The sequence below is a fragment of the Centrocercus urophasianus genome, unplaced genomic scaffold (genome assembly GCF_019232065.1).
Source record: "Centrocercus urophasianus isolate 14NV4802_14NV808 unplaced genomic scaffold, USGS_Curo_1.0 seq_12, whole genome shotgun sequence".
In the NCBI taxonomy this organism is placed as follows: domain Eukaryota; kingdom Metazoa; phylum Chordata; class Aves; order Galliformes; family Phasianidae; genus Centrocercus; species Centrocercus urophasianus.
This window is the reverse complement of record NW_024884364.1, coordinates 59,662,754-59,688,834: the sequence shown is the minus strand read 5'-3', so window position 1 is coordinate 59,688,834 and position 26,081 is coordinate 59,662,754. Positions and strand designations below refer to the sequence as shown.

At 39.2% G+C, this 26,081-nt stretch overlaps 1 protein-coding gene across 1 annotated transcript; it reads right to left on the bottom strand.

The window, feature by feature from the left end:
* Positions 1 to 1,155: 1,155 nt before the first annotated feature.
* On the bottom strand, positions 1,156 to 21,380 carry SLC5A7 (solute carrier family 5 member 7). The gene is made up of 8 exons (XM_042810721.1): positions 21,203 to 21,380; positions 15,488 to 15,601; positions 12,423 to 12,578; positions 9,747 to 9,895; positions 5,554 to 5,697; positions 3,190 to 3,343; positions 2,510 to 2,727; positions 1,156 to 1,779 (listed from the first exon to the last, which is right to left on the bottom strand). Exons 1-8 carry the CDS (start codon positions 21,378 to 21,380, stop codon positions 1,156 to 1,158), a joined length of 1,737 nt encoding a protein of 578 aa, XP_042666655.1.
* Between the last annotated feature and the right edge of the window lie 4,701 nt (positions 21,381 to 26,081).

Sequence of the window (26,081 nt, the reverse complement as noted above, 5' to 3'; positions counted from 1 at the left end):
GTAAATACAGGCATGCAAAGATCTTTTCTCATGGGAAATCAAATTTTTGAGAAAATGTGATTTTCCATGGAAAATCTAGTCTTTTTTTCAGAGTAACCTCAGGAAGTCCAAGCCAAAAGACTTTCTGTTGTCTTTGAGAATATCTTTTCTTAGTAAGTGAAATCTGGGTATTTTCCCCATCTGCTTTTTTCAAGCAGCCTTCTTGAATCTCTGATTTTTAATATTTCCTCCATTGTTATGATTGCCTGTTGTCAGACTGCTTTGCTTAGTGTTTGTTCATTTTTTTGTGATAAATCAAAATAAAGCTTCCTTCCACAAAAGTTCTTTTTACTTTATAAAAGTTCAGTCTTTTTTTTTTTTTTTTTTTCACAAGTTGAGTTTCTCAACTCCGATTATTGCTTTAAAATTTTTATCCTCCTCCATTGGTGACAGCCACTAAACACAGGAAAGAAGAAAATCTACAGTAACATACTTTGCTTAAAGGTCATCTTACATTAGGCACACCATCACTTTAACTGCTGATTTCATTTTAACTTCTTTTAAGAGTATAAGATGTTCAGCACATCTATAAAGAATTTGTTACTATTTGCATATTCTGCTGTTTTATGCAAATAATAACAATATACTAGATTTGCATTCTTTGAAATCTGTTATGAGGAAAAAAATTCCAGAACAAAAACCTAGGGAAGTTATCCATCCGTCTTTGTGAAGGCATTTAGTTCTTTAGAAATAAATCACTTACAGCTGTGACAATGTACTTTCACTTAATGCCAACAAAATGTTGGCTTGTAGTACTTCAGATTGACTGTATTATAATCTCTTCATATGATGTCCTACCTAAATAGCTGTTGCACTTTTCTGCTACTTATATTTTCAATCGTAAATATATATTTTTTAATTACATAGTTTATAGCTGTGGGTGAAAAGAATAGGATCTAAGTGCATCTTTCAGTAAACACTCTGTGATCTAATCCAACATGTTAGATAATAACAGGAAAGAGTTCTGCCCGTGGATGCTCCTGCTTGTAGAACCAATTAGAGATTGTGCAGTGGCATTTCATTCCTAAGTTTTGCTTTTCTTTCCATAAAATGCCTCTTACTATTCTTTGTAGAATATTGTGTTTTGCATTGCTCCGTCTGTGGGTGCCACGCTTTTTAATTATCTTCAGTGTTGGACAGATCTGGACTTGAATCAACATAATTAAAGGCTTCCTTGTTTGTGAAAGTTGAGCTCAAAGTTAGACTGTGTCGTGGATTCACAGGTGCGAGTTCATTTAATACAATATTGTCACTCTTTACAAGTGTTGCTTTGTCCATATGTTCTCTACTGTACCTCGCAACCACAGCATCAAGGAAATCCAGCTTTGGTGGCAAAGTCCCACTCTCAAATAAGTATTTGGCTAAGTAGGAGACTATAATGTTAGTAAAGAAGGAGGTAAGCATTGCAAGTGTTTTAAATGGGAATCGCTGGACGTAGATATTATTTTCATCAGGATAGCAACCAGGATAGTAGATCAAGGGCTGAAGGTAGAGGTATGGTTCTCCTCCAGTTATTCTGAGAACAAGGCCAAATAAGTATCCTGCAATGGCACCATAGGTGTTGGTTCCTTTAATAAACAGCACACACAAGAGCTGGGGGAATATGATGATATAAACAAGATCAGAGCTGAGGTACCACAGGCCGTACACTGATGATGCCAGCAGCGCCATTGCTGTCGCTGATGCTCCAAAGAGAAAAACAGTGATTCTCATGACCCATACGATTTCCCTGTCTGAGGCCTGCAAAAAAAAAAAAGTGCAGTGTTATGGTGGTATGTGTATGCTTTCATTTATGAACACAGTCTGTATAAGTCGTGACATTGTAAAAGGGAACGATGCCTGACATTCAGCAATATTCACAAGCTAATAATTCTATCTCAAGCATAGGAGAAAAAAACAAGGGCTATGGTTGAAAAAGTCATTAACCTTTGCGCACATGAAAAAATTTGATAGAGTCAGAGAAAAAGCAACAGTTGTAGAAATAACTGTTGAAAATAAAATAAATATAGATCAACCAGAAAAAAACCTTCAGTGTCCAATTTTTTTTTCTCCATTTCCTAAGAAAAACTATGACCACAAGCCTACTCTGCACCTTTCTTGAGTGCCGCGTGATTTCCTAATAAACCAGTAAGTCAGAAAGATGTCTCAGTTCATTAAGGATTTAAGTAAAACTTACGGTTGCAACAATAATTAGGAGCTATTTAGAATAAACTGCAATGCCATGGGAACACTTGAAGTCTGCTTTTCATGATCTTTTTCAACTGTTTTACCACTCACAACCATGAACGTTTTAAACCTTCAGTTTAGTCAATACACTGTTAGCAAAGAAATACTGTACTTTTTCTAGTCATAGGCAGGAATATGGATTAAATGTTTCACTAAGTGAAACATAAGGCAGTCTATGCTTTACCTAGTAAAGGTCTCTCACTGACAATTTTCTCTAAAAGTAAAAATGGAAATACAATCTCACATTTTGCCGAAATGAGAGCTGGTAAATGTTCCGAGCAAACATAGAACTTGCTGATAAAATTGAAGAGTCAGCTGATGACATGACAGCAGCAGATACAGCACCGAGGCCAAAGAATGAAATGTAGACTGGGCAAAGATACTGGAGCACAATTGGTAAAATCATATCCGCTTCTTTATTAGCAATAGGGTCAGGAACACCATATTCAGTCTGGTTCCAGGCTGAAATATAGACACAAGTGTACTGTGAGTAACATTATTAGTCACTCATTAACGTCAGTAACATCAGTAGGTGATTTTAGCTTGCTTTTAGTTCTTACTGCTCTAGTCTACAATCAATAGGCAATAAATCATATTAATCTCCCAGTACTGAGTTCATTCTGCCTGTGGTGGTAGCTGGTGGGTGATCTCTCTGCCCTTGTCTCAAACTATATACTTTTTTCTGTTTTATTTTCTGCTCCTGTTATTTGAGGGTTGGGAGTGACAGAGCAATGTAGTGGAGCTTAGTTATCCTTTGTTGTTGAACCACCACAATGGAGCAACCTCCCATGGGAAAAACATACTCTAAACGTATTTTTCAGTGCAGTCTCCTGTTGATGAAGTCATGGGTTGATCAATGATGTTACCTGTGTAATGCGAGATTTTCACACACTTATTATATTACTCATTTTTTTAATAATTCACCTGTGGATGCTCCAATTGCGCCGATGAGTACTGCAGGAATTGCCATCACAATGCAGCCAAAAGCAGCCAGAAATGACAAAACTTGAGCATATGTGGCAGAAGATGAGGAAAGAACTCGCTGGAAATATGCTTGCCATGGGATACCTCCGAATGTCTGCAAACATAATAAGCAGTGTTCCATTACTGGGAGCTGACACCAGATTTCTTTGCTATCATCATATAGAGAACACATAGAAGCATCACTTGAATGCCGCATTGCTGCTCTTTCATTTATGGCTTATCAGTCAGATAGTAACAGCTGTAACCTCCATTCTCACAAGTAATGTTAGATCTTTGTAAGCCCACTTAAATCCCACTCTTTTAGCGAACTTACACTCTGCACAGTTAGAAACAATGCTACATAGTTTCTGTAATCCTAAAGCATTGTGAGCTCTGTAAATATTTTATAAAGCCTTACAAAAAAATTATAAAAATACTATTGACATATCTCATACTTGCAGAATTTGACCGCCAGCATCCTTTTCCCCCCAGAATTACATTAATTAGGATTGGGAAGCAAGATTTTATCTCCTTCTATGAATGTATATAACTATCTAAACAAGCAACAAGTTCTATATGTATTCAGCATGAGAATATGAAAAATGTTCCTCTCATTATCTAAACCAATTACGATACCAATATAAGTTATGGATGAAGTAGTAAAAAAGAATGTGGGTTTTTTTCTGCTGTTGTTTTAATTCTTTTTTTTTAATGGTGGCAACCCTTCTCTTGTTGTGTGGATGTAACAGTGAAGATGAGACTTAAAATTACACCCACAAAATATAACATAAAAGACTATTATCAAAGGCTGAAAAAACATGCTAAAATCCTCTCTTCAGAGCAGGATTTGAGTAGGCTCCACTAAGTAAATAAATGCCTATGACTAAGCACTGCAGAAAGAGAACAAAGCAAACCACTCACTAAAAGTGCACAGTCCAGTTTAACATGATAAATGAGGCAGGAGGTGTTTATTCCTAAGCATGTGTATACAGGTGTTTCATATATGCTTCATGCACACAAGGGACCAAATGAATGCTTCACAAGCAACTCAGATTTTGGCACACTATTTATGAGTGCTTCCTTGTACAGCCTTAATAACAGTATTTTAACAAAGCTTTCCAAGCATGTGTAAATTTCTTGAAATGTAATGAAACAAACAGGATGAAAAGGAAATGTGTCACAATTTGGCAGCATCAGAGCTTTCCTTTGGTCATCAGCAGAAATGAAACCTTCAGCCTTATGGTACAGAATTCAGCCACGTGTGCTAATGTCATATTTTGACTCTCTAAGAATCTCGAAGCAACATATGCTGGATAAAATGTTGCATTTTATTAGCTGTATTGTCAGAAAACTCTGAGGATTTTTGGCTGAGGTTATTTAGGAAAAAAAACAGAGAGAAAGAAATCCCAAATTAGAATATGATAATAAAAACGTTATAAAGTTGCCCAGGGACATTGAGAATGGAAAATGTTAGCATGTGTTGCTAGACCTTCTAATGGAAAGCACTTAATAACCACCAATCCCATGTGTAATAAACGAGTATTAAATAATGAAAACCCTCAGCTCATTCTGGCACGGATGAATTCATCCATCCATCTCTGCAAAGCTCTTTCTACATCACCTACACCTAAGGCATATTTAATCATTTGTACGATGTATTTATTGCCTTTCTTTGCCAAGAATGACATCACTTAAGTGTTAGCCACACACTTTTAATTAATTTTAGCATAAGGCAAATCTTTCAGTCTGACAATATTTAAACAGTCTTCCTGACAATGCTGATATTGACAGCTGTGCTACAGTACTCTACTGGTATTTCTCTGAAATCATTCAAATGTTCAGAAATACAAGGAAAAAAATGGAAGGAAAGGAAAAAGGAAAAAATGACACCCACTGACATTCACTGACACTTGCATTTACAGAGAACAAACCACGGATATGAGCAGTGATGCAGTGGGTGGTGTGTTTCAGCAGTGATGACAGTGACATTGAGTCAGTTCCACTGGTGCAGAGTGCAGCATGCAGGCTTCTTGTTCACAGCTGGTGAAAATGCATAGCTGATGGTGGTGACTGTGTTGAAAAAGAGTGTTTTGTAGCTGAGAATTTGTTCTATCAAATAGTGTCATTGTGCTCTTTGTATCTGTTTTAGTTTCCATGGAAATAAATATGAGGCATTACTTTCAGAGTGATCTACGTATTTAACAAGAATGAAGAAGATAGAAGTTTTCATGTTACTGGAAACTCTTAACTAGATTCTGCTCTTTCTAGCTGTTACAATAACACAGTGCTAAGGTGCTTCAGTCTTTAACATAAGCCATCACTTACCAGCAAAAGGAAATTGTCCAGCCAGGTGTAAATGTTAAGTGAGCCAATAGTTCCGAGCCAAGGTGCTTGGTGCACCTCATGCACAGCTGTGAAACCAATGTCTGTCACTGCAGGATTGGACAATGCAAAGGGTACGCTGATCCACTGTAACCAAAGAATAATAGTTTGTTCAGGTCTAATGAAGGCATGATAAACCTATAAGTGTTGGTCTGTTTCTCTTCTTGCATGCTGCAGATCAAATGTCAAGCTGACTTGCAGAATAGCTAGAAAATATGCCAGAACACCTCCAAACTCCAGAAAGTACTGGATATTTTACCTTTTTCCTGGACAGTATGAGTGTGAGGACAAAATTTATCAGTGGAAGTCATATCATCAGCAGGAGAAGCATATTTGTACATATTCACTATATTTTCCCTAGCTCTACACATAGTCTTTACACCCTTTCTTGGACCGCATTGCAGAGAAACGTCTACATATAAACCTGCAACAAAAGCAACAGGATTTGTGAGTATACAAGTACAAGGCATCAAACCTGAAAGCTTGGGAATTTCATTTGAAATCAAGAAAACGTAGAATTTATGCTTCTAATGGGAAAAGAGGGCTGTGAGGCACTGGCGCAGCTGCCCAGAGAAACTGTGGTGCTTCATCCCTGGGCAGCTGAGCTGGTGGGGGGCAGACCTGCCTACAACAGGGGGTTGGAACTCAATGATCTTTAAGTTCTTTTCCAACTTAAGCCATTCTATGATTCTGTGATTCTACGAAAACTGTATCATGGCAAGAGAGGGATGCTGCTGGAGCATCTTTCTTGCTCCAGAATACTCCAGTGTATTACAGTACCCAGTGTGTTAAAGCACTTTTCTACCTTGAGAATAATTTTACTCTGAGCTCTTGGCTGTTTTGATCTGAGCCAAAAAATCAATTGTGAAACAGTTTCTACCAGAGGATGGGTTTTCTTCACCAACACTCTTTTTGTGTATTTGTCATCCAGTTCATTTTTCACTCATTAACTCCCTGTGAGGAGGACCTTGGCACTTCCTACTAAGAAGAAAACCAGGCTTACTAATCCATGGAATAGACAACTGCAAGCACAGCACCCTGAAGCCTTTAGTGATAACCAAAATTATGCAGATTACTATAGCCCAAATGAACATGTGTAAGTGCACAGAGGTGCAAGGAGGTGAAACTTCAAATATCTTCCTCTACCTTGTTGCACAATTACTGTATCAGTTTGTGGAGAAGACATGAACTATTGCTGTTTATTGCAGCAAGTTGCTTATCAAGTTGTTTATCAAATACAGTTTCTCAGTTACATATTAAACTTTTCCAATTTAAGCACCTGGGAAGAAAATTTCCCTTCTCAATGTTTGCTTAGGCTGTTCTGCAAAATATCATCAAAATGTTTTAGCCATCTCCAAGAGATTTTGAGGGAAAGACAAACATTGCCAAAATGATAGGATACTAATACTCTTCTATTTTTTTTTTATTTTTTTTTTTTTTTTTAATTTGCAGAGAAAGATGACGTGGATTTTTCATTCTTCTTTGTGAATCTCAAATCTCAAACATGTCAAAGTGATGAATTTATGAAGAGCTGTAGTTCGCACATATTCAGCTGAGATTTTCGGTAGGGAAAATTTCTGAAGGTCCATCTGCAGCCTTCAAGATACAGCCCAGGATTTAATAGGGAGTAAATTGCAAACACATTACTAGCTTTTGTAATCCATTCCAGCTCCTGACAACAATATAGCTCTTTGTGATCTCAAAGACTACCACTACCTTAGTAAACAGAACTAATCAAGACATTTTCTCTGGTTCTACAGATTACTGATATTTCCATACATATAGACTTCCTTTTCCTGTCAAACAGAACAGCCTTGACCTGATCCTGGGGATTATCTGGGAGAGTACTACCTGGCATGGGCCAAAACAGTGCCAGGACTGTATCAACAATACAATAGAACAGATGATCTTTTATTTTTACCTTGGCACTGTACAACTTGCTAACGTGGACGCAGTCTTGAATTTTCTCCTATTGTCCTCTCTGAGCTGTTAATAATTGGAGTAGGAAATTCACTGTTTTGAATGGAGCAAAAATAAAACAATGGCTTGTGGAAGTGAAACAGATTTGGGGGCTTTATGCTGTGAGTAGTTCAGGGAAGAAGAGGTATTAGAAGGATCTGGAACTCATGGGATTGGAAACCAGAAAAAAAAAAAAAAAGTACTCCTATATGACAGCAAAGATTTTAGAACGAAGAACTAATAATACAGTTGAGATGAAGAGACAAATAGTTGGGGACAGAGTACAGAATCAGGCAAAGAATGACTGGGCAAAATAAAGTCAGAGACTGGAGCTGAGTGTTGCAACTGTGGGTAGAGGAGAAGAGGGTAGGAAGGAAACTATCTGGGATTGGAAGGAGAAAACCAGGGAAGTATGTGATTACCTAGACCGGGATAGGGTTTATGAAGACATAAGGATGAGACTGTGTCTGAAATGAAGAGCCAGCGCAGGGAACAGAAGTGATTAGAACATGTATCATGTCTCCAGTAAGGAAGAGACATTAAGAGTAGTGGGCAGTAATACTCTATGCCAGTGGGTACACAGACTGCTCCAAAGTCTGCAGGGGAAGCTTGGACACCAAGCCTGTCACATCTGCTGTGACACTTGCTGTGAAAGTGTCCTATCTCATCTGAAATCCCTCACCTAAGCATGCCTGTTTAAGTGTTATCTGAAGCTTCTCATCACTCCTAAGGTTATGAATACAGTTCTTTCTACATGACAGCGATACTGTTTATTTTAAAAGGGAAATTACATGAAGAGCCCAATCTGGATTAAAAGAACACTACTAAAACTACAGATCCAACCATTTAAAAGATTTCTATACCACTTTTGTTTGTCTTCCCCTCCCTGTTCATGGCGACTTTAATCATGGGTTCATGTTGCTATTCCCATAGAATGAGGGTCTGTAGTAGTGCATGAGTGATTTACTTTATTTGGGGAATTTCTGTAATGTACACCATCTGTGAAAACTGAATGGTTCACAAATGCTAACATGCACCTTAGGGAAGGAGACAGCATTTACCCCACTGTGCAGATGAAGAAAAGAAGTGTGAGAGAAGTTGTTCTGGAATAACTTCTCATTGGAGGTGGCCAGCTGGAACTTGTATTTGCTTTGTCAGAGTATTTAGCACAATTCCCATGAAGTCAGTTACAAATGGGAATGCTTAGCACTTCTGCAAATAAGGTTACAGGCCTCACAGTAGGACACCACAGAGTGAGGTCTCACACAAGGTTAGTTAGTAGCCATCTGTGCAAGCTCTGGCAGAAGCAATTTCCCTAGGGCTGCATGAGAACTCTGGCGAAAGCAGAGAATCAATGCAGGGTCCCCAAGGTGTCATTCAGCTCCAACACCTTGAGCCACCCCTTCTATTTCAGCCTGTCTCAGATCTCTGCACACCTGTGACAATCTATTACTAGCACTGGCAAGCAAAAACAAGCAGCTTCTTTGACTGCACCCTTGTGATCTGACCCCTGCTGCACTGATGTTTTTCTGAGTACATTCAAGGAATAGCAGTAAGTAAGGGGAAGGCAACCCACTGTCATATCACTGATAACTGATGGGTGAATCATAACACCATATTCAGACAGCACGGTCATCTTGTGAGACTCCCCAGTCTCCAAGGTTAGTGGAGGGAAATGAGAAAAAACCCAGATGATAATTTACAGCAGGTTATCTAAGCTGCATAGGTGATAGCTACAGGAAGGAGAAACTGGAGAATGCTGGCTGTACAGGTCCAGTTCCAGTGTTTCTGAATTGCTTTATTGACTGCTCTCTGCATCTGATGCCTCCTTCCACTGCTTTAGCTACAGCCTTATGGACAGACAGTCAATCTTCTCTAGTCCTGTTCTGAATTAGAGACATACTCAGAATGAAAAGTAAAAGAGTGCCCTATCAGACTGGTAGGAAGAAAGCCAAGAATTGTGCCTCGTATCAGCAGTATTGCCAAAGCATGGGCTGTATACTGATGTAAATACAGACTCTTTAAAACCATTGGTCTGTAAGTGGAGATATTCCTTCACCTCACCTTGAGAGAAGCCACAATTCCAGAATTTCAGCTGAGCAATAGGTCTCTGCATTTGTTATTTGTCATAAAGCTCAAGGCAAAATTTTCAAGAAAGTGAAAAAAACCAAACTTACCAGCCCAAGGAAGATGCAGAACAACTGAACGACGTCAGTGTAGGCCACAGAATAAAGCCCACCCACAAGAGTGTACAGAGTTGCAATAAGGGCAGAAATAATGACTGAAAGATTGACATTAATGTCAATGATCACACTTATTGTGGCACCTATGGAAAAAAAAAAATAACAAAACAACAACACAAAAACAACACTATGTTAGTGTATGTCACATAATGATGAGAAGGAACTGGATCCCGTTGCCCAAGTCATTAACGAAGTTGTTACACAGCTCACTATTGACCCCCAGGGTACTCTGGTGGATGACTGGCCACCAGCTGGACTCCACGCTCTGGTCACAGCCCTCTGTGCTCAGCAGCTTGCTAAGTTTTCATCTTCCTCACTGCCCACTTAGTTTGTCTATGCACATATTATGGGAGCCAGCATCAAAAGGCTTGGTTGGCCTACACATTACTTTAATTTGTGTACTTGTAGGGACAACTCTTGTTGCTCTTTATGGCCATATTCAAACCCAGGTGGACTTTGGCTGCTCAGACCCCATCCTAGTATTTTCAGACAGCATCTTCATATTCCTTCCAGGTCACTCGCTCCTTCTTCTACCTCTTGAATGCTTCCTTTTTATGTATCTGTAGACAGCAGCTTCTTTTTCATCCATGCAGGCCTTCTGACACTTTCTTGTTTTCATGATTGCCAGAGTGGACTGTTTTGAAGCTTAGAGGAGGTGATCCCTGAATATCATCCAGTTCTCCTGAATCTCACTGTCATCTTCCAAGGGATTCTTCCAAGCAGATCCCAGAAGAGACCAAACTCTACTCTCCTGGAATCTGCTGCTGTGGTCCTGCTTTTTGCCTTGTTCCTTTCTCTCAGGTCTCTAAACTCTATCATCTTCAGAATACTACACCCAAGGTTGCCTCTGGCTTTTACATCCCTAACATTAATTCTTCCATGTTTGCAAGTATTAGGCTCAGAAGAGCAACTCTCTTCATCATATCCCTTAATCGGTCATGCAATTATCAGAGCACTCTAGAAACATCCCAAATTGCTTGTGTTCTGTACTGTGCCTCCAATAGCTGTCAAGGTGTTTGTATACTTCCCATAGATATACTAGCTATTGCAAATGATTGTAGTATTTTAACACATTGTTTTAAAAATTCATCTCCTTCCAATTAGACCAATTTAGATGAAATATCTTAGAATAACTTTTAGTCCTTGTGGTACAGCAGGTGGATATTCTTGAACACATGGGTGGAAAGTATCTGGCAGTAACACCCAGAATAACATGTAGTATGTAAGAGTTGCAGAGAGCTGACAGGTAGCTTTTTATTGTACAATGAGCCCTCAAGATTCTAGTATTTCAGAATTATAGGATCAAAAATCTTGCAGAAGTTGGAAGTCCTGTCTTTCCCTTCTACAGCCCTGCCAAGCCAGGAATCATGAGAAGATCAGCAGATGAAGAATGCATTGGTGAAGATAGGTGTGCAAATCAGGGGTTGTAATACAAGTGTGTCTATTCACAGAACAGTTTAAATTATAACTCTCTGTGACCTTTATAGTCTTTAGCCACCAGTGGTTAATATGAAGCTCCAAGAAAGGCATTCACATCATTTACTTTGAAATATCACATATTAGCTTGTCCTCAATCAAAAAGAAAGTATATTTTAAATACTTAAAGAGTTCTTCAAGCTATTCAACTCCTATCACCTCAGCGTGTAGTTTGTTCTTAGTCCTTTAAGGGTTTTGTGATGAAATTGTGGTAAACAAGCTCCCCATTGCTTTGCAGTTCATCAGAGCACAGTTGGAGAGTACCTTCAAAGTTTATTTTCTGTTTAAAATAGCTGTGCTAGAAAGCATTACCACATGCATGTGCACTATGAGTATGATTAGCTGGTAAAAGTCAACTACTGGTGCTTCAGCTCAAGGACTTTCTCAGTTCTTGAAGGGATTGCTAAATTCAAAACTGAAATATAATTAAAAACCCTGGAAACTGACTTATTTTTCAGGACTGGATGAGTAGTTGAGTGATTTTCTATTGAGTCACAGTTCCACTAATTCTCTGCATCCTTTCTTGAATCCTAAGTATTTTCTTTATTTTGTCAAGAGGAAAGCCAGTCAAATTGAATAATACTTAAATGTATTTATCTGAACCTTGTTTTACTTCTATTATTTGTGCTATGGAAAGCTGTGTTTATTTAGACCCTCTTTATGTAAAGGATTATTTTGTTCAGATGCATTGGCAATGATGTTTCATATATTTCACAAAATTCTGTCTGTCCCCTGTGATCTCAGTGGTGCAGAAGAGAAGCTGGGGCAGCCGTGATGCAAAAGGGATACTTGCAATCATTCACCTCACCCTCTCTGTTAAAGTAAATTTGTTGCTCAATCTTTCCATGCTGTTTTGACAAGAAACCACTTCAAGGTACATTTTCAAAAGTAACAGTTCAAGGAAGAAGTCTGGATTTCTCTTTAAACATCTAGATATGTCTTTCCATTACCAAAATAATCAATGAGGTACCATTATTGTGTACAACTACTGTTTACCGTAGGTCTGAGACAACTGCCACACTCTGGGCTGTTTGGCTAAGACAGCTAACATTTGAAGCCATTTTTTATGCATTTCTAATTTTCTTAATCCCTTATACCTATTTCAAGTTAATTTTTAAAATGATGTTTCCTTACCTAAGGCAGAGAAGATGGCAGCAGCCCAAAACATTTCTCCCATTAGAGCTGGAATAAACAGGAGTCCTCCCATCCTTTTTCCATAAAGCTGCTGAAAAGGGTCTAACATTGTCACATAGCCTTTGGATCGCATAGGTTTTGCAAAAAACAGACCACCTACAAAGAAAAGTAGCGCAAGACACCAACTGTAGTGGAGTAATGCACTGACATTAAGGGGTAAAACACTGATTGTCAAGTAAAGGTATAACAATATCAGTATTACTGTGTTTTGTTTCTTTAAAGAAATAAGTACAAGTAAAATATTTCCTAGGATCTCTCATTTTACATCTAACCATAGATTTACATAAGCAAAATCACATTATTTATGTCTATGATATAGTAATGGAGAAAAAAATTAATTTTGTTGGTTCAGTTAACTTGATTTCCACTATGATGATGTCAGAGTTTTGTCTCAGTTTAGATCAGCCTAAGGGAATGTCTTTGGTACCGAAGTCTGTTCATACATAGAGAAGAACCCAGCATGGGTATAGGTCTTATTTTTCACATAGAGCTACACCATAAATAAAACAATCTGGGAATCTGGATCAGAAATATGGGTTCACACATGGCATAGAATGCACTCAGCAAAACTGAACATTTCAGGACAACTCAGATTTATAATTCACGTTTAGATCAACATTACTACACCTGCAGGATTGGTCAGATGCTTTCTGGGCTCTGCAGGTGTCAGGTTCCCTGAACATCTGTCATGCACTTATTTCTGTGCACTTTCAGGACATTTGATGTATCACAATTCTGCTCTGCCTGGCTCACGTATGTACTGAGTATGCATGTAACTGTGGAAAGCCCTCACATTCCTAACTAATTTCTAATATACAGTTGTCAAATTCTTTCTGTCTGGGGAAAAAAAAAAAAAAGAAAAGAAAAAAAAAAGGGATAAATCTCATTAAAATCAAAGTAGACACTCTACTGAAATCTTTGTAGTTGACATCAGATGCCTACAGATAAGAAGACTTCTCTCACAATAACACTGCTGAAATGCAATCCATAAGCTACACTACACTAGAAAATCAGGGAGACCCTAATAAAATCAACTGTACAGTATTTGGAGATCCTTAGGTTCTTCATTATAGGGAATCTATTTGTTGTATTGCACAGAAGATTTTCCATATACCTCTGTTGTGCCTGATATTTCTTCAATTCATTAAGTTTCCTGAACAGAAAGCTCTAGCATACCAATCACAATTTATGCCCTTTGTATTATGCTGTCTTTAGATAAGTAGTTTACATGCAGAAGGCCTCCAGAAACTTTTCCTCTATTTTTTCATTGTTCATAACTCCTATACCTATTCTATTTGTTACATCATCATTACAAAATACAACTAAAGCAGGAAAAAAATAGTCACTGGTAGCATAACCTATTAGACTATTCAAACATCCATCAAAGGTAATAGGAGATATTGTAACCATTGGAACTTGAAAAATTGAAGAAATACAGCAAATTATTGAATTAGTGGGAAGGTTAAATTAATCTTAAATCTTTCCAGCCTGAAGCAATAATATTTCTTTTGTTATTTGTTCTTGTATATATATATTTTTTTAAAGGACAAACAACACCTCCTCCCAAATCTGCATGTACATATCATGCATACAGAAATGCTTTTCTTGCTGTGTTCTGAAGAGAGATGTATGGTCACACAGCACAAAATTTTTCTCTGCAGAGGCTGATGTTTATCAGTCCAAGGATGGAGCCTGGATTTCTTTGTAAATAGCTGGAAATGAGGGGAGTAACTAACTCAGCCTCTTGTGGGCTATTGATTTGGGACAATTCTACAACGGCTACAAACCTGGAAGATGCTTATGGCTATAATTCTAATGACCACTTAATGACACAGATCGATCATAACCATCATGACCTGATAATGACATCAACTTATCTCTAGGCAGTTCTACTATTAATGTTTTCCTTACAGGATTCGGAACTCCTCTCAGGGATGGGATTTACTATTGGAACTAGAGCTGGCCTGCATACAACAGAGAGGAATACATACAATGTGGAACTGTTCCACCTGGGAACAGAGGAGGACAAGCCATAGTTTCTGAGGGGAAATTGAGTTGTATAGGAAGAAATAGAAGGAGCAAGAAGACCTAGAAAAGCAACCAAAAGGGAAAAAAGTAGCACAGACTAGCTGGGAGGACGAGGAGGAAAAGGCTCAAAATAGACTGCAAGGGTAAATAGTATCAAAAATCTAGTAAACCAGCCATATTAATACGAGATGAAAAATACAGGATCATTTCTGGAAACATATCCTTTCTAAGCAGTTGCACCAGCACTTGTCTAAGGGCCGTGATCTGTTCAAAACCTGAAAGCATGTATTTGACAGCTTTGTAGAGCATTCATCATAGCTCACAAGGCAATATTTCTGTTGAGAGCTGCTCCATGCAGCTGAAACATGACAAGATATTTTTTATTGCTGTTATTTTGGAGAAAGGTAAGAAGGTCTGCTTGAATTTTGGGAATTAGAGAACAGAACATTAATAATTACAGCACTGTCTGTATTTTACACACTGAACCTGCACATGGAAGAATTCATTATTTTCATTTTGACCATGATTTTGAGTTTCACACTACATATAAAAAGAAATCTAGTTCAACTTTACAGCAACAAAATGGCTCTCCTCCAGACTTCATGCATGAAATTCGGAAATTAGTCTCTCAGTGGAGAGTTTCTAAAATTTAAGCAATTCCCTAACCTGTGAGGATATTTGCTGCATTTGAAGTCCAAGATTTAGACACTATCAGAGAAGCCAGTAATATTTTGCAGATTATATAGGCTCTTAAAAACAGCAAAGCAAAACAAAACAAAAATAAAACCCTGAATATATAAAACCTAGTATATACAGTTAAAAAAAAAAGAACAACAACACATCCAAAAATAAAAACCAACAAAAGCAACAGCTTTTCTCAGTGTCATTTCATCAAACCTGCTTGATGTTATTTCAGATGATGGCCTTGACATCAGAACTCCAAAATCAGTGAGTATCACCTTCATTTCCTTGCTTACCTAAGACCAGACTAAGGGAATATCCAATAGGTGCCTGAGCCCAAGCTAGACCGTAGCCTGGGACATACACAGCTTCTGCAGTCCCGTTGATGTAACCTCCTCCAACCCATGTGGCTGAAAAAGAAGAGGTAGAAAAGCCCTTAATGCACTCAGAGAACAAAAACCTTCCACACTGAAGAGCAAAATTGTCATCACTTATAATACTGCTTTTTTTTACTATGTGTACTATACAAGTACCAGACATAGCATCCTTTTATAGAAGGTAGTCCTAATCCAAAAAAATTTACAACTTAAGCATATGAAAGAGAAACCAGATGACTCTGTACAATCAGTGAATATGTGGGGCCCAAGTTCCCCTTCATACAGAGAATGAAGCATAATAACTCATGAAACATGATCATTTCCTTAGTTTGTTCAAATGAAAGCAAGAGGTAAAGGAGAGGCAAGGAAGAATAACCATGTAATGATTAAGTCATCCCAGTTCAGAAAACTCAGAGCACTGAAATTATACAGTAATTCAATGCAGGCATGTCCAACCTGCAGCCTGCAGGCCACGTGCAGTCTGGTTCAACCCATACTGCAGCCAGATCCCTACAGCATCATGGTGGCAGCTCTGCCCTGCCAACTGGCCCAGCCCCATTAATAGGGAAATCACCATATAGGTATGTGATGGTGCTGCTATTTAAGTTCTAAAAACTGACTTATGTATTTTTGCACTCCCTGCAGGCATATTCTAGAAGAGGATTGTAACATCGTTAATATTATCATTTCTATATAAATAAAAATAAAGTATTTTTAATATACTGAACTCAGACCTTTAATGAATTCTCTTCCTTAAAAAAAGTTTCTACGCTTGAGAATTTTGGACCTTGAGCATGTCTGACCAAAAATCTCAAACACAGAATATTTCTGTGATTGAATCTGTAAAAATCATTGATTATGAATTATGTAATGAAGTTTATCTCTTTGTTTGCAGATTCCATGCAAAAAAGTCTTTTATTTCCTCAGATGTATAATGAGCGAATTTTATGAACCTGAGCCTGTAGTTTGAAGAATGGCAGGCAAGTCATTATGTTTTTGCAAAGCCAATTTGATTTGCCACAAAATCTTTGCCTTCTTACACGACATGCATAGTTCAAACTTCCTGTGTAAAAACTTACAATTGTAAGAAAGTTATTTTCCTTACTCAATATTCAGACTTCTGATGTATTAGATAAACAAGTGGACGTGGATACAACCAATGGAGATACAATTAAAATCCTAAAGAGCTTCAATGTAAATCTATCTGACTACTCTTCCACTTACATGTAATACCTCTTAACTACAACAAAATGGTATTTTTAAACTTGATGCTAAATCACACCATGGCTTTGGAATCAAAGATCTCTGGAAATTTGAGCATTGCAATTGCACCTGATTCTGGATTATGAAGGACAGGAATGGACCATTCTGTTGTTGGAAATACCGAAATGGACTTGTACACAGGATGTGCATGCGGAGAGTATCTTCAGCAAAAGGAGTGACACTATATACCCTGACTTTTCAGTACTGAGAATTTCTGTGCATTACAGAGACGAGTGATGACCATGTGAAACAACATGGAGCAGATGGGTGAACACTGATTCTTGACAAGAAGATTCAGGGATACAGAATGTATGTAGAAAATCATCAGACTTTTGGAATTTTTTGCTTATTAAGAATGTGAATGCACTGAAGCAGCTGGAAATATGATACTTTGGTTACCAGAGTCCCTGTGCACCTGAGATATGTGTTCCTTGTTGTTTCTCAAGTAGTATATATACTTATGGAATGTGTCACGATCACCTGCGTACCGTAGCAAAAGTCACTGAGTAAATTTTTAGAAATATATTTGTATATGTCTGTTTCCCTGGAAAAATTAGAAGAATGAATTCTGAATGAATGACACCCACTTCCAGGTAGGAAGAATCCCATAGGCAAGGACAGATATCTAGCAGAACTCCTGCTGTGGTACAAGAAGGCTTTGGTGGCTGGCATTGATTTGCCTGACGCTGACACTGAAAGTGTCTCTGTTCTCCAAGGAGAACTTGGATGCTGTGCCTTGCTTCTTTATTTTTGTCTGGAAGTGACCAAGCAATTTCAATCCTGTAGGATGTGGGAGGGGCCATTGCCCTCCCCTGGCTGGGGATGAGAACGATGCCCCATGGACAGGTATTGGTGAATAAGCTAGAATGGAGGATTTAGCACTCTTTCATAATTTCATCATTTGTTTTCTTGATAGGGAGTTTGAAAATTAGCTGCTGATCAATTTTTGTATGTACACAACTCTTCTAGAACATCTGCAAGGAACCCCAGAGCTTTAGAAAGGTGTTACACAGTTTTTTGTCAGGGGGTTAAGAGCTACCCTGTCATCAGTAAATACATTCGGAAGAAAATAATGGGATATGGTAGGAAGGGATTTCATCCTTAGATATTAATTTTCTGATCCTCATTTTTTTAAGCCACAATTTAAAGTTAATTTTTTTTTTTTTTTTGTGAAATTCTCTCCCCCTCCCCCCCAAATCAGACAAAAGGAATATAAAATTTAATAATCTATAGAAACACTTGCAGTAATCCATTTTAATCCTCTCTTTCCCTTCCAACTGAAGGGCCCCAAAAGGCTGCAAATAGAAACGTCCATTTGAAGCAAATGCCCTACAAATAATCAGACAAATACTTAGGATATGGAGCATAATTTGGTTTCTAGTTCATATGAGGAACATAAAAATACATTTCAGAAATCTTTATATATTTCAATGTATATTAATAAGACAGATTTTCTGATACTTCTTTGTAAATGATCCCTTGTCTAAACACACAAATTATTGAATCAGCTCATCATGTTCTATGAAACGGAATTTCCAACCCAGGGATTACAAAAAAAAAAAAAAAAAAAAAAAAAAGTCAGAATACTGATAATGTTGGTAATAGTGATAATATTTATTTTATTTTTGTGAAACAATACAAAGTTTCATCCAAGTAAAATGAAAAATGTTGTCAATAGATTATGATATTTTTAGTTGCACTTGCAAGAATTTTGATTATGTAATTTCAAACATTTCCTTTGGGGTTCAATCTCAACCACTAAAATCAGGATAGCCTCAAGTCTGTCACAGGTATCACTGCTTAAAATTGCCACCCCACAAATTAAGGAATATTTACATTTAATTCAACATTTTACATATACTCACGAAAAATTAATACATGAATTGAAGTCTTGCCTACTGCGGCACTATGTTAGGAGAACTGTTGTAATCCATTGAGAATTCAAGATTTTCACTCTTTTTTGATAATTGCAGACACATTCAACCTTCAATAGGCTTCATGTTCAGGCATTCCAATAACAAGTTCCTAAAACAGTTTGCTCAGGATCACAGTACCAATCCAAATATGTCCATATTCATAAGGCGTACTTTAAAGCTTTGAAATACAATTCAGAAAATCAACTAAATACTTACAAATCTTTAATCTATCCTATGAAGTCATGATGCTTACACTTTCAACTTGATTTTAAATTTACAACCTAAGTTCTGCCATCCTTCCCACCAAGCAGCTTTAGAAAACACAGCTGTTTTTGTAGCTAATACACATGGACCACAGTAGAATTTGTCTCAAGCAAGAAAAACAGAATTGAGCCTTATCTCATAACCCAAAGTATTTCACGTACATATAAAAAATATCATTTCTGGGGATATTTTAAAAATCCAGCTTTGCTTAGACAACTCAAGTTGTGACATATTAAGAGCATGTCTGAACAGCCATCTAGTTCTGGAGATGTTGTTGTGATGCATGAAATCTAGCCCATGGTTTTTAAAGAACTGTGAAACTATTTTGTAAAAGTTGTTGTGGATTTTGATCAGCTTACACTCACACAACAATGGTTTTGTTATGTTTTCACAAAAGGCATGTGCCAATCAACTCACTTTTGTTACTGAGACAAAAACTGAATTAGTTCTTGGTTCTGCTGTGTTGTGCGTGCAGCTCCTATCTCTACATGCCAGGTGCTCCCATAGTGAAAGCGGAATTTACTTGCTGTCTCAAACTGTGTCTGCTGTATTTATGAAGGCAGAGGTTAGAAAGTATGTAAACCCTGATGGTATAAAGTCTGTGAGTGTTCCATCTGAGCAAAAACTTGAAGATCAATCTGATGTTCTACCTGAGAAATGATACACTACGCCATCTTCAGAGGTGGCATGAAATGAGGCGAATGTGTGTGGGTGTGAATTCTGGTGGTTATAGAAACTGTCTGTAATATAGGGAGCCCAAATTCAAGTCTCATCTGTTCTTCACCTTTTATGAAAAGTACTACTGTAAAATGGGATTAAGGAGACCAAATTTATGCCTCCTTCCACCGGCAAGGCAGTTCATCATAGCCACTTCTGTGGAGAATATAATTTCATCTCCTCTTTTCCAATCTAACGATTATAGCTTTGTGGCAGGCAGTATCTCCACAAAATATTCTTGTATCAGTGCCCTTGAAAACATTTGATTTAGCAGAAAACAGACAAACTAGCTCTTGTCATGAGTAGAATCTGGTCATATCTGAAGTTTCAGTAGCTGATGAATACATGGCTACTGATGCACCATCTGATGTGCTCCAGTATGTTATAGCAAAGTGGTAAAAGTAGAACATATACCTGGATTCAAACTTCAATGACATTTACAAGAATCCTTTACTCATGATCTAAATATTCAACCTTTCAATGAGCAAAATGACTCTGCAGGGTGATGGAAAAGAACACACAATTCCTGGCCCAAGTTTTTATGCATCTCCTATATATTACATCTTGAAAAACCAGGCAGGAGAAAACAAAACAAAAGTCATAACTTGATGAATTCAATTTGGGAACTGAAAGCGCTTTGCCGGAATTTAATTTAGAATATCAAAAAAGTAATGAAACATGCTTAAATAAAATTATATTGCTTAAATCAAAAATGGTGGGCCAATTCACTCTTCTTGCAATGTACTTTTGTTCTGATCCCCGATGTTAGCTTCAAGAGCTGAGATTTTGGACCTTGCTGCAAACCTTTTGTTTACCCATGCAACTTATCAGGTTCGACTGGCTCTGGGAGTCAAACAGCACTGCTAAGAAAATTAGTGAGCTTATTCTTCACTGAGGCTTTTCCTTCTGATACTAATTTTCACAGAAATGTATTATTTTGTCAAAATGCCACAAAAGATGTTAAAGAATTCACAAAGTAAGTTTGCAGAAATCAGTGAGCTTGAGAGTTTAGATTTATGCCAGTTTTCTTTGTGAGACTAATTCTGAACTGATGCTGCCTCGCATCTTTTTTTACATATAAATTTTGCTTTACTCAGACTTAGCAAAAATAACTCATGAATTTGGATGGCTTTAACAACAGCAACAGTTATTTTAAAATTAGTTTTCCTATTAGTCTATAAAGCTCCTATATTTCTGTTCCAAACATGCCTGATCTACAAATGGATATGAAAGCAGTGAGTAAGATATGAAATATCTTACTGTACAATTTTAAAAAGTTTGTTGTTTTTATCTAGATGCTACACTTCGTTCACTAAACAACTTCAGCAGCAATTGGGGAACAAAATATAGGTATATCCTCCACTACGCATTATTTAGTGTACAGATTATAATTCTCTTTCACTCTGATGGAAAACTAACAAGCTATATGCTGGTTAGGGATAAAAAAGAAGGGGAAAAAAGACCTTTTACATACCGGTCATTGTAAATCCACCAACTAGCAAGCCAATGTCTCTTCCGCCGACGATAATAGCTTCGCTGCGATCTCCATCGCTGCCGGTGTTCTTGGTTTTCCAAGCAGCCCATATCCCAACTGCCAGGATAGCCAGGTAAAACACAGCTATGGCCACCAGTCCCTCCACATGGAAAGGCATGTTGGAGTCCCGACTGGTTTTTTTGATCGTTATTTCATTAAGGCTGCTGGAGAGAATGCAATAATATGTCTGCGTTTAGCAAACCTAGCAAGATGCTTTTCAGAATCAATCTACGAAGAAAACTCAGATCGTTATTGAAAAGGCTGTTGTGGTGAATTTATTAAATGAGCACTTCAGATGTAACTGAAATTAAGCTTACGTGCCAATTGAAATGCCTGTGGAGCAACAAGCAACAGCTGTAACCTGTGATTACAATGGGAAGTGAATGATGTGGCCGAAAGCTACGCAATTCTGATAAATCAGTTCCTGAATACGGAATTCTTACAGTCACGGAGTTGCCGCTGTTAGAACTCTTTAGACAAGAAATAGCTTGGTACATGGAATAGCAGAAAAGAGCTTGGCCATGTGGTCTGTTACAGAAGTCTCTATTTAGTCAGAATATAAAAACTGCACAGAAGTAACAACAACAAAAGGTATCTTTTGATGTATTGGAATGCTGCATCTTTTCCACCCTCGGCCCCCTTCTGCATTTAAAAATCTCCACTTTCTTTTTAGTGACAGGCTTAATTTCTCAGCGTTAAATGTACCGATCAATTCACGATCGCGCTTTCATCTGGAAAGCGCAAAAGCTGTCGGACGACAGCAAACACCAGCTCCCCGACCTACAGCCCGGAGCCCCTCCCTGGCGACCCCCCCAGTCTTCCTCGCGTTTCTCAGCTCTCATCCGCCCGCTCCGTGCTCGCCTCTCCCCTGCAGCTCCGGCAACAGCCTCCCACCGCCCCGACGGCTCCGCGGGAACCCCTCGCTCCATCCCGCGGAGCCGCCCTACCTGCCGCTCTCCGCGGATCTCCTCGGGGCTCCGCCCGCCCCGCCCGGCCGCGCACCCTCTCCTCGCCTCCCGCTCCGCTCCCTCCCGCCGCACCGTCGGGGAGCCGAGACCGCTGCGCTGCGCCCGCCGCCCCACCTGGGATCCGGCGACCCGGCCGTCCATCCCTGGGGCGCTGTCGGGGCTGAGCCCGGGGGCCGTGCCCCCACCAGGGGTCTGCCCGCAGGGGGTGGGAGTGAAGCGCAAAGGCGGCTGTTCCCCTCTCGGTGCGCCGAGTGGTGAGGTTGCAACGGTGGGCTGGTGAATTAAAAAGAGGAAAATCCCTTTATAAAGGAGGAGGGTCGAGTGGGGTGAGAGGACCGTGTCCGTCAGAGATGGGGGGGGAGGATGGGGGAAAGACGTCAGAGTGCTAGGGGACGTTGGGGGGAAGTAAGGATGACTCAAGGGAGAGTGATTGTCGTGTCATGGTAGAGAAACAGGGTTAGGAAGTAAAAGTGGGGAGAAAAAATGAAAGGGAACAAGGGGGAGAAAGGAAGGAACAGGTTCATGTGAGACCAAAGGGAGAGAGGAAGAAAAGAACGAGCCGATCAGAAAAGGAGTGCTGAAAAGAGGGATGAATGAAAGGGAGAGAACAGAGGGAAGAAGAGGGAAGGTGTGCTCTGTGCTCTCACTGCCCCCCAGCACCCCACCTGCACCTCCCACAGGCCTGACACCAAGGCTGGGCTCTCCAGGGCTGGTCAGAACCAGCTTTCCCCTTAGCTCCCTCCATGCTGTGCATCCCTCCCTGGCATGCAGCTGGGTTCCCACCCACAGTGCTGCTAAATCTTGGGGCTCTCCCTTTTTGATGTGCCGCTCATAAACTTGACCTGCAGCCCAACAGTCATACCAACCTTGCTTTAAAAGGTTTCCTGCCCTTTCCCTCCAAATGATGCTGGACAGTGGGTCCCTCAGAGCTGAGAATGGTATTGTATGTGGAAAAAGGACCCATGCACACTGTTGCCTCAGTTTTTATTGAGAGAAGGCCTTGCTGAGCTGTATCAGTCACTATTAGCCCAAAAGAGGCAGACAACATGGGCTGCAGGTTCAAATAGGATGGAAAAGTGGAAATAAAAAGCCTGTGGGAGCGTAGAGATGAGATTGATACAAGCCAGAATCAAGCAGACAGTATAGAAGCGTCTTAGAATCAAGAGGAAAACCGTGATCAAGGAGGATATAAGGACAGAGAAGGCAGAGGTTGCAGGCCAGCAGGGCTCATCACCCAGTAAGGAAGGAAACATGGACTGTCCCAAGTCTGCTGTCAGCCAGCTGCCCAGCCTGCAGAGAGCCTCTGCTGCCTACTGGCAGACTGATGAGCCCATCATGCCAAGCAGCATATCAGCCCAGCCACTTAATATATACATTATGTGCAATCAATTATTATTGCATATCTGTAAAGTGCGTAACAATGCTTTCAAATATCTGGGCTTGGTTGAAGAAGCCCAAATAAAAGTGACCAGTGAATTAAAAGCTATAAAATGTACTATTTTTGTCAGCCAATCATCTTGTGGACTGTTGAGTGATGCTACTGATGAATGTTTGCCTTGGGAGTTGGCAGTAAAAACTCTTCCCAGTAAAAAACAGAGATGCACTTTATACACAAGGGAGCATCGTAGCACCTTCTCAGTAGTACTCCAATCGTAATTAAACATAACATCAATGATAAGTAGAAGTCATGGACTTCGGAAACAGCACTGAATGTCCCTGTTAGAAGCAAATAAATGAATTTCAGCAAGTAAAACATGTTAGAAAATTCTTGGGTGATATAATGGATGTTAAATTAGATTTACAGAAAAAATTAATTACATGTTAGTCTGTTTTTCTCTGGCTCAGTGCAGAGGAACACGTGACAAAACAAAGTATAGAAAATTCTGATGAAAACTGCTATCCAAGAGTCTTTCTTAGCACATTGAACTAGCTAACTAGCCTGCTAACTAAATTTTAAATTGTAGCTTTAGTCTTCACTGAAAACTGTGGCAAAATTCCTGTTGTCCTTAGTGGCCCTAGTTGAACCTGTTCTGGAATGGGGAAACAATATTTTTATTCATTTTTAAAACTTGAATAATTTAAGTGAATTACATTTGAATGAAATTCATTAAAATGAATTAAAACTATTAATTTTGATTTATTTAACCTCCTGGGACAAGTTTCTTGCATATTTCGTAAGAATGGTTTTCAGACTTGTACCCAGTGAAAGAACTATACTGACCAAATTTTACTTTCCACCTGAATCTACTCTAACTACAAATAATTTAAATCATACATTTTCTCTCTCATGAGATACTCATCTAAAGTATACATTCCTTAAGCTGATAAAGCTTTGGATTTTGAAGCTGCCTTTGGATGTATCTGGAAAAGACCGAGGCAATCATTTTAGTGAGGTGTGACCATCATTTGGTTTAATAATTTAGTATTCCTTCCTTGCTCTTCCACTGGTACCACTTCAGGCAGTTTTGTAGTCTTTGTCTTGGGTAAAGACCTACTGGATTCCTGTGTGGATTATGCCAATTGCACTTCATCAGCAGCCTTCAAGAGGTGGCACAGAGGGAAGGTTGTAAACTGAGAGAGGAGAGGTTTAAGTTAGATGTTAGGAGGAAGTTTTTCACACAGAGGGTGTTGAAGCACTGGAACAGGTTGCCTAAGGAGGCTGTGGATGCCCCATCCCTGGAGGCATTCAAGGCCAGGCTGGATGTGGCTCTGGGCAGCCTGGTCTGGTGGTTGGTGACCCTGCACATAGCAGGGGGTTGAAACTAGATGATCATTGTGGTCCTTTTCAACCCAGGCCACTCTATGATTCTGTGAACCACAGCCATATGCAATGTTCATGTCTTAGGGTGTGCATAAATGGGTTCCAGTAAAATTTACAGCTTTTGTGAAAATATGTACCATGGTGCCAATTACTTTTTGCAGCTACAGAGTTACTTATTGCAGCCACACTAGACCTGACCACATTTCCAAAGAGATTTTTGTGTAGTATAATAGGGCTGAGTTTGTGTTTTACAGGAAAGAGAACCAGACAGTTCCATTGGCAGTTTGCCACTTTTAAGATAATCGTTCTTTGCTTGGACATTATTTTCTCCTTTTCTTTTTAAAGAACATAGCTTGAAAATGCACTCTTTATTTAAAAAATAACCTTGAAACTTAATTTTCATTAAGAAATGAAGAAGAAATAATAAATAAGAAATTTGATCCAATTTACTCACCTTGAATCACATTCAAGTTTATTTGTGTGTTGGATGGTGGCTTCTCATCACCGTAACCTGCCTCTGCCCAAAGGGAAAGCCCTGCCTTGAAGAGTAACAGCACTGGACTTGATAACCCTGTAGAGCAGGGCAGTCCAAGGTCCAAGACAGGATGGCAGAAGAACACATACTGCTCTTCCATTTTGGTTAAGTTAGCTGAATGAATGCTCAGCACTAAAGAGTAACCTGATAAATGGTGGTAAGTTTTTGGGCTCCCCAGTACAAAAAAGACAGGGATCTCTTGGAAAGAGTCCAGCGGAGGGCCACAAAGATGGTGAAGGGCCTGGAGCATCTCTCCTATGAGGAAAGGCTGAGTGAACTGGGTCTGTTCAGCCTTGAGAAAAGAAGACTGAGAGAGGACCTGATCCAGGTCTATAAATACCTAAGGTGTGGGGGCAGAATGATGAGGCTGGACTCTTTTCAGCAGTGTGTGGAGACAGAACAAGGGGAAACGGCCGGAAACTGCAGCATAGGAAGTTCTGCACAAATGTGCGCAAGAACTTCTTTACAGTGAGGTGACGGAGCACTGGAACAGGCTGCCCAGGGAGGTGGTGGAGTCTCCTTCTCTGGAGATGTTCAAGACCTGCCTGGATGCCT

Bases quoted from the DNA above. Each gene is read 5' to 3' on its own strand.
- SLC5A7 (XM_042810721.1), bottom strand. From the start codon at position 21,380: ATGCCTTTCCATGTGGAGGGACTGGTGGCCATAGCTGTGTTTTACCTG. The intron at 2,728-3,189 runs GTGAATTATTAA...TCTATATTTCAG, and splicing joins CGCAATTGGAGCATCCACAG to CCTGGAACCAGACTGAATAT. The intron at 1,780-2,509 runs GTGAGATTGTAT...TTTTTTTTGCAG, and splicing joins AGCTCTCATTTCGGCAAAAT to GCCTCAGACAGGGAAATCGT.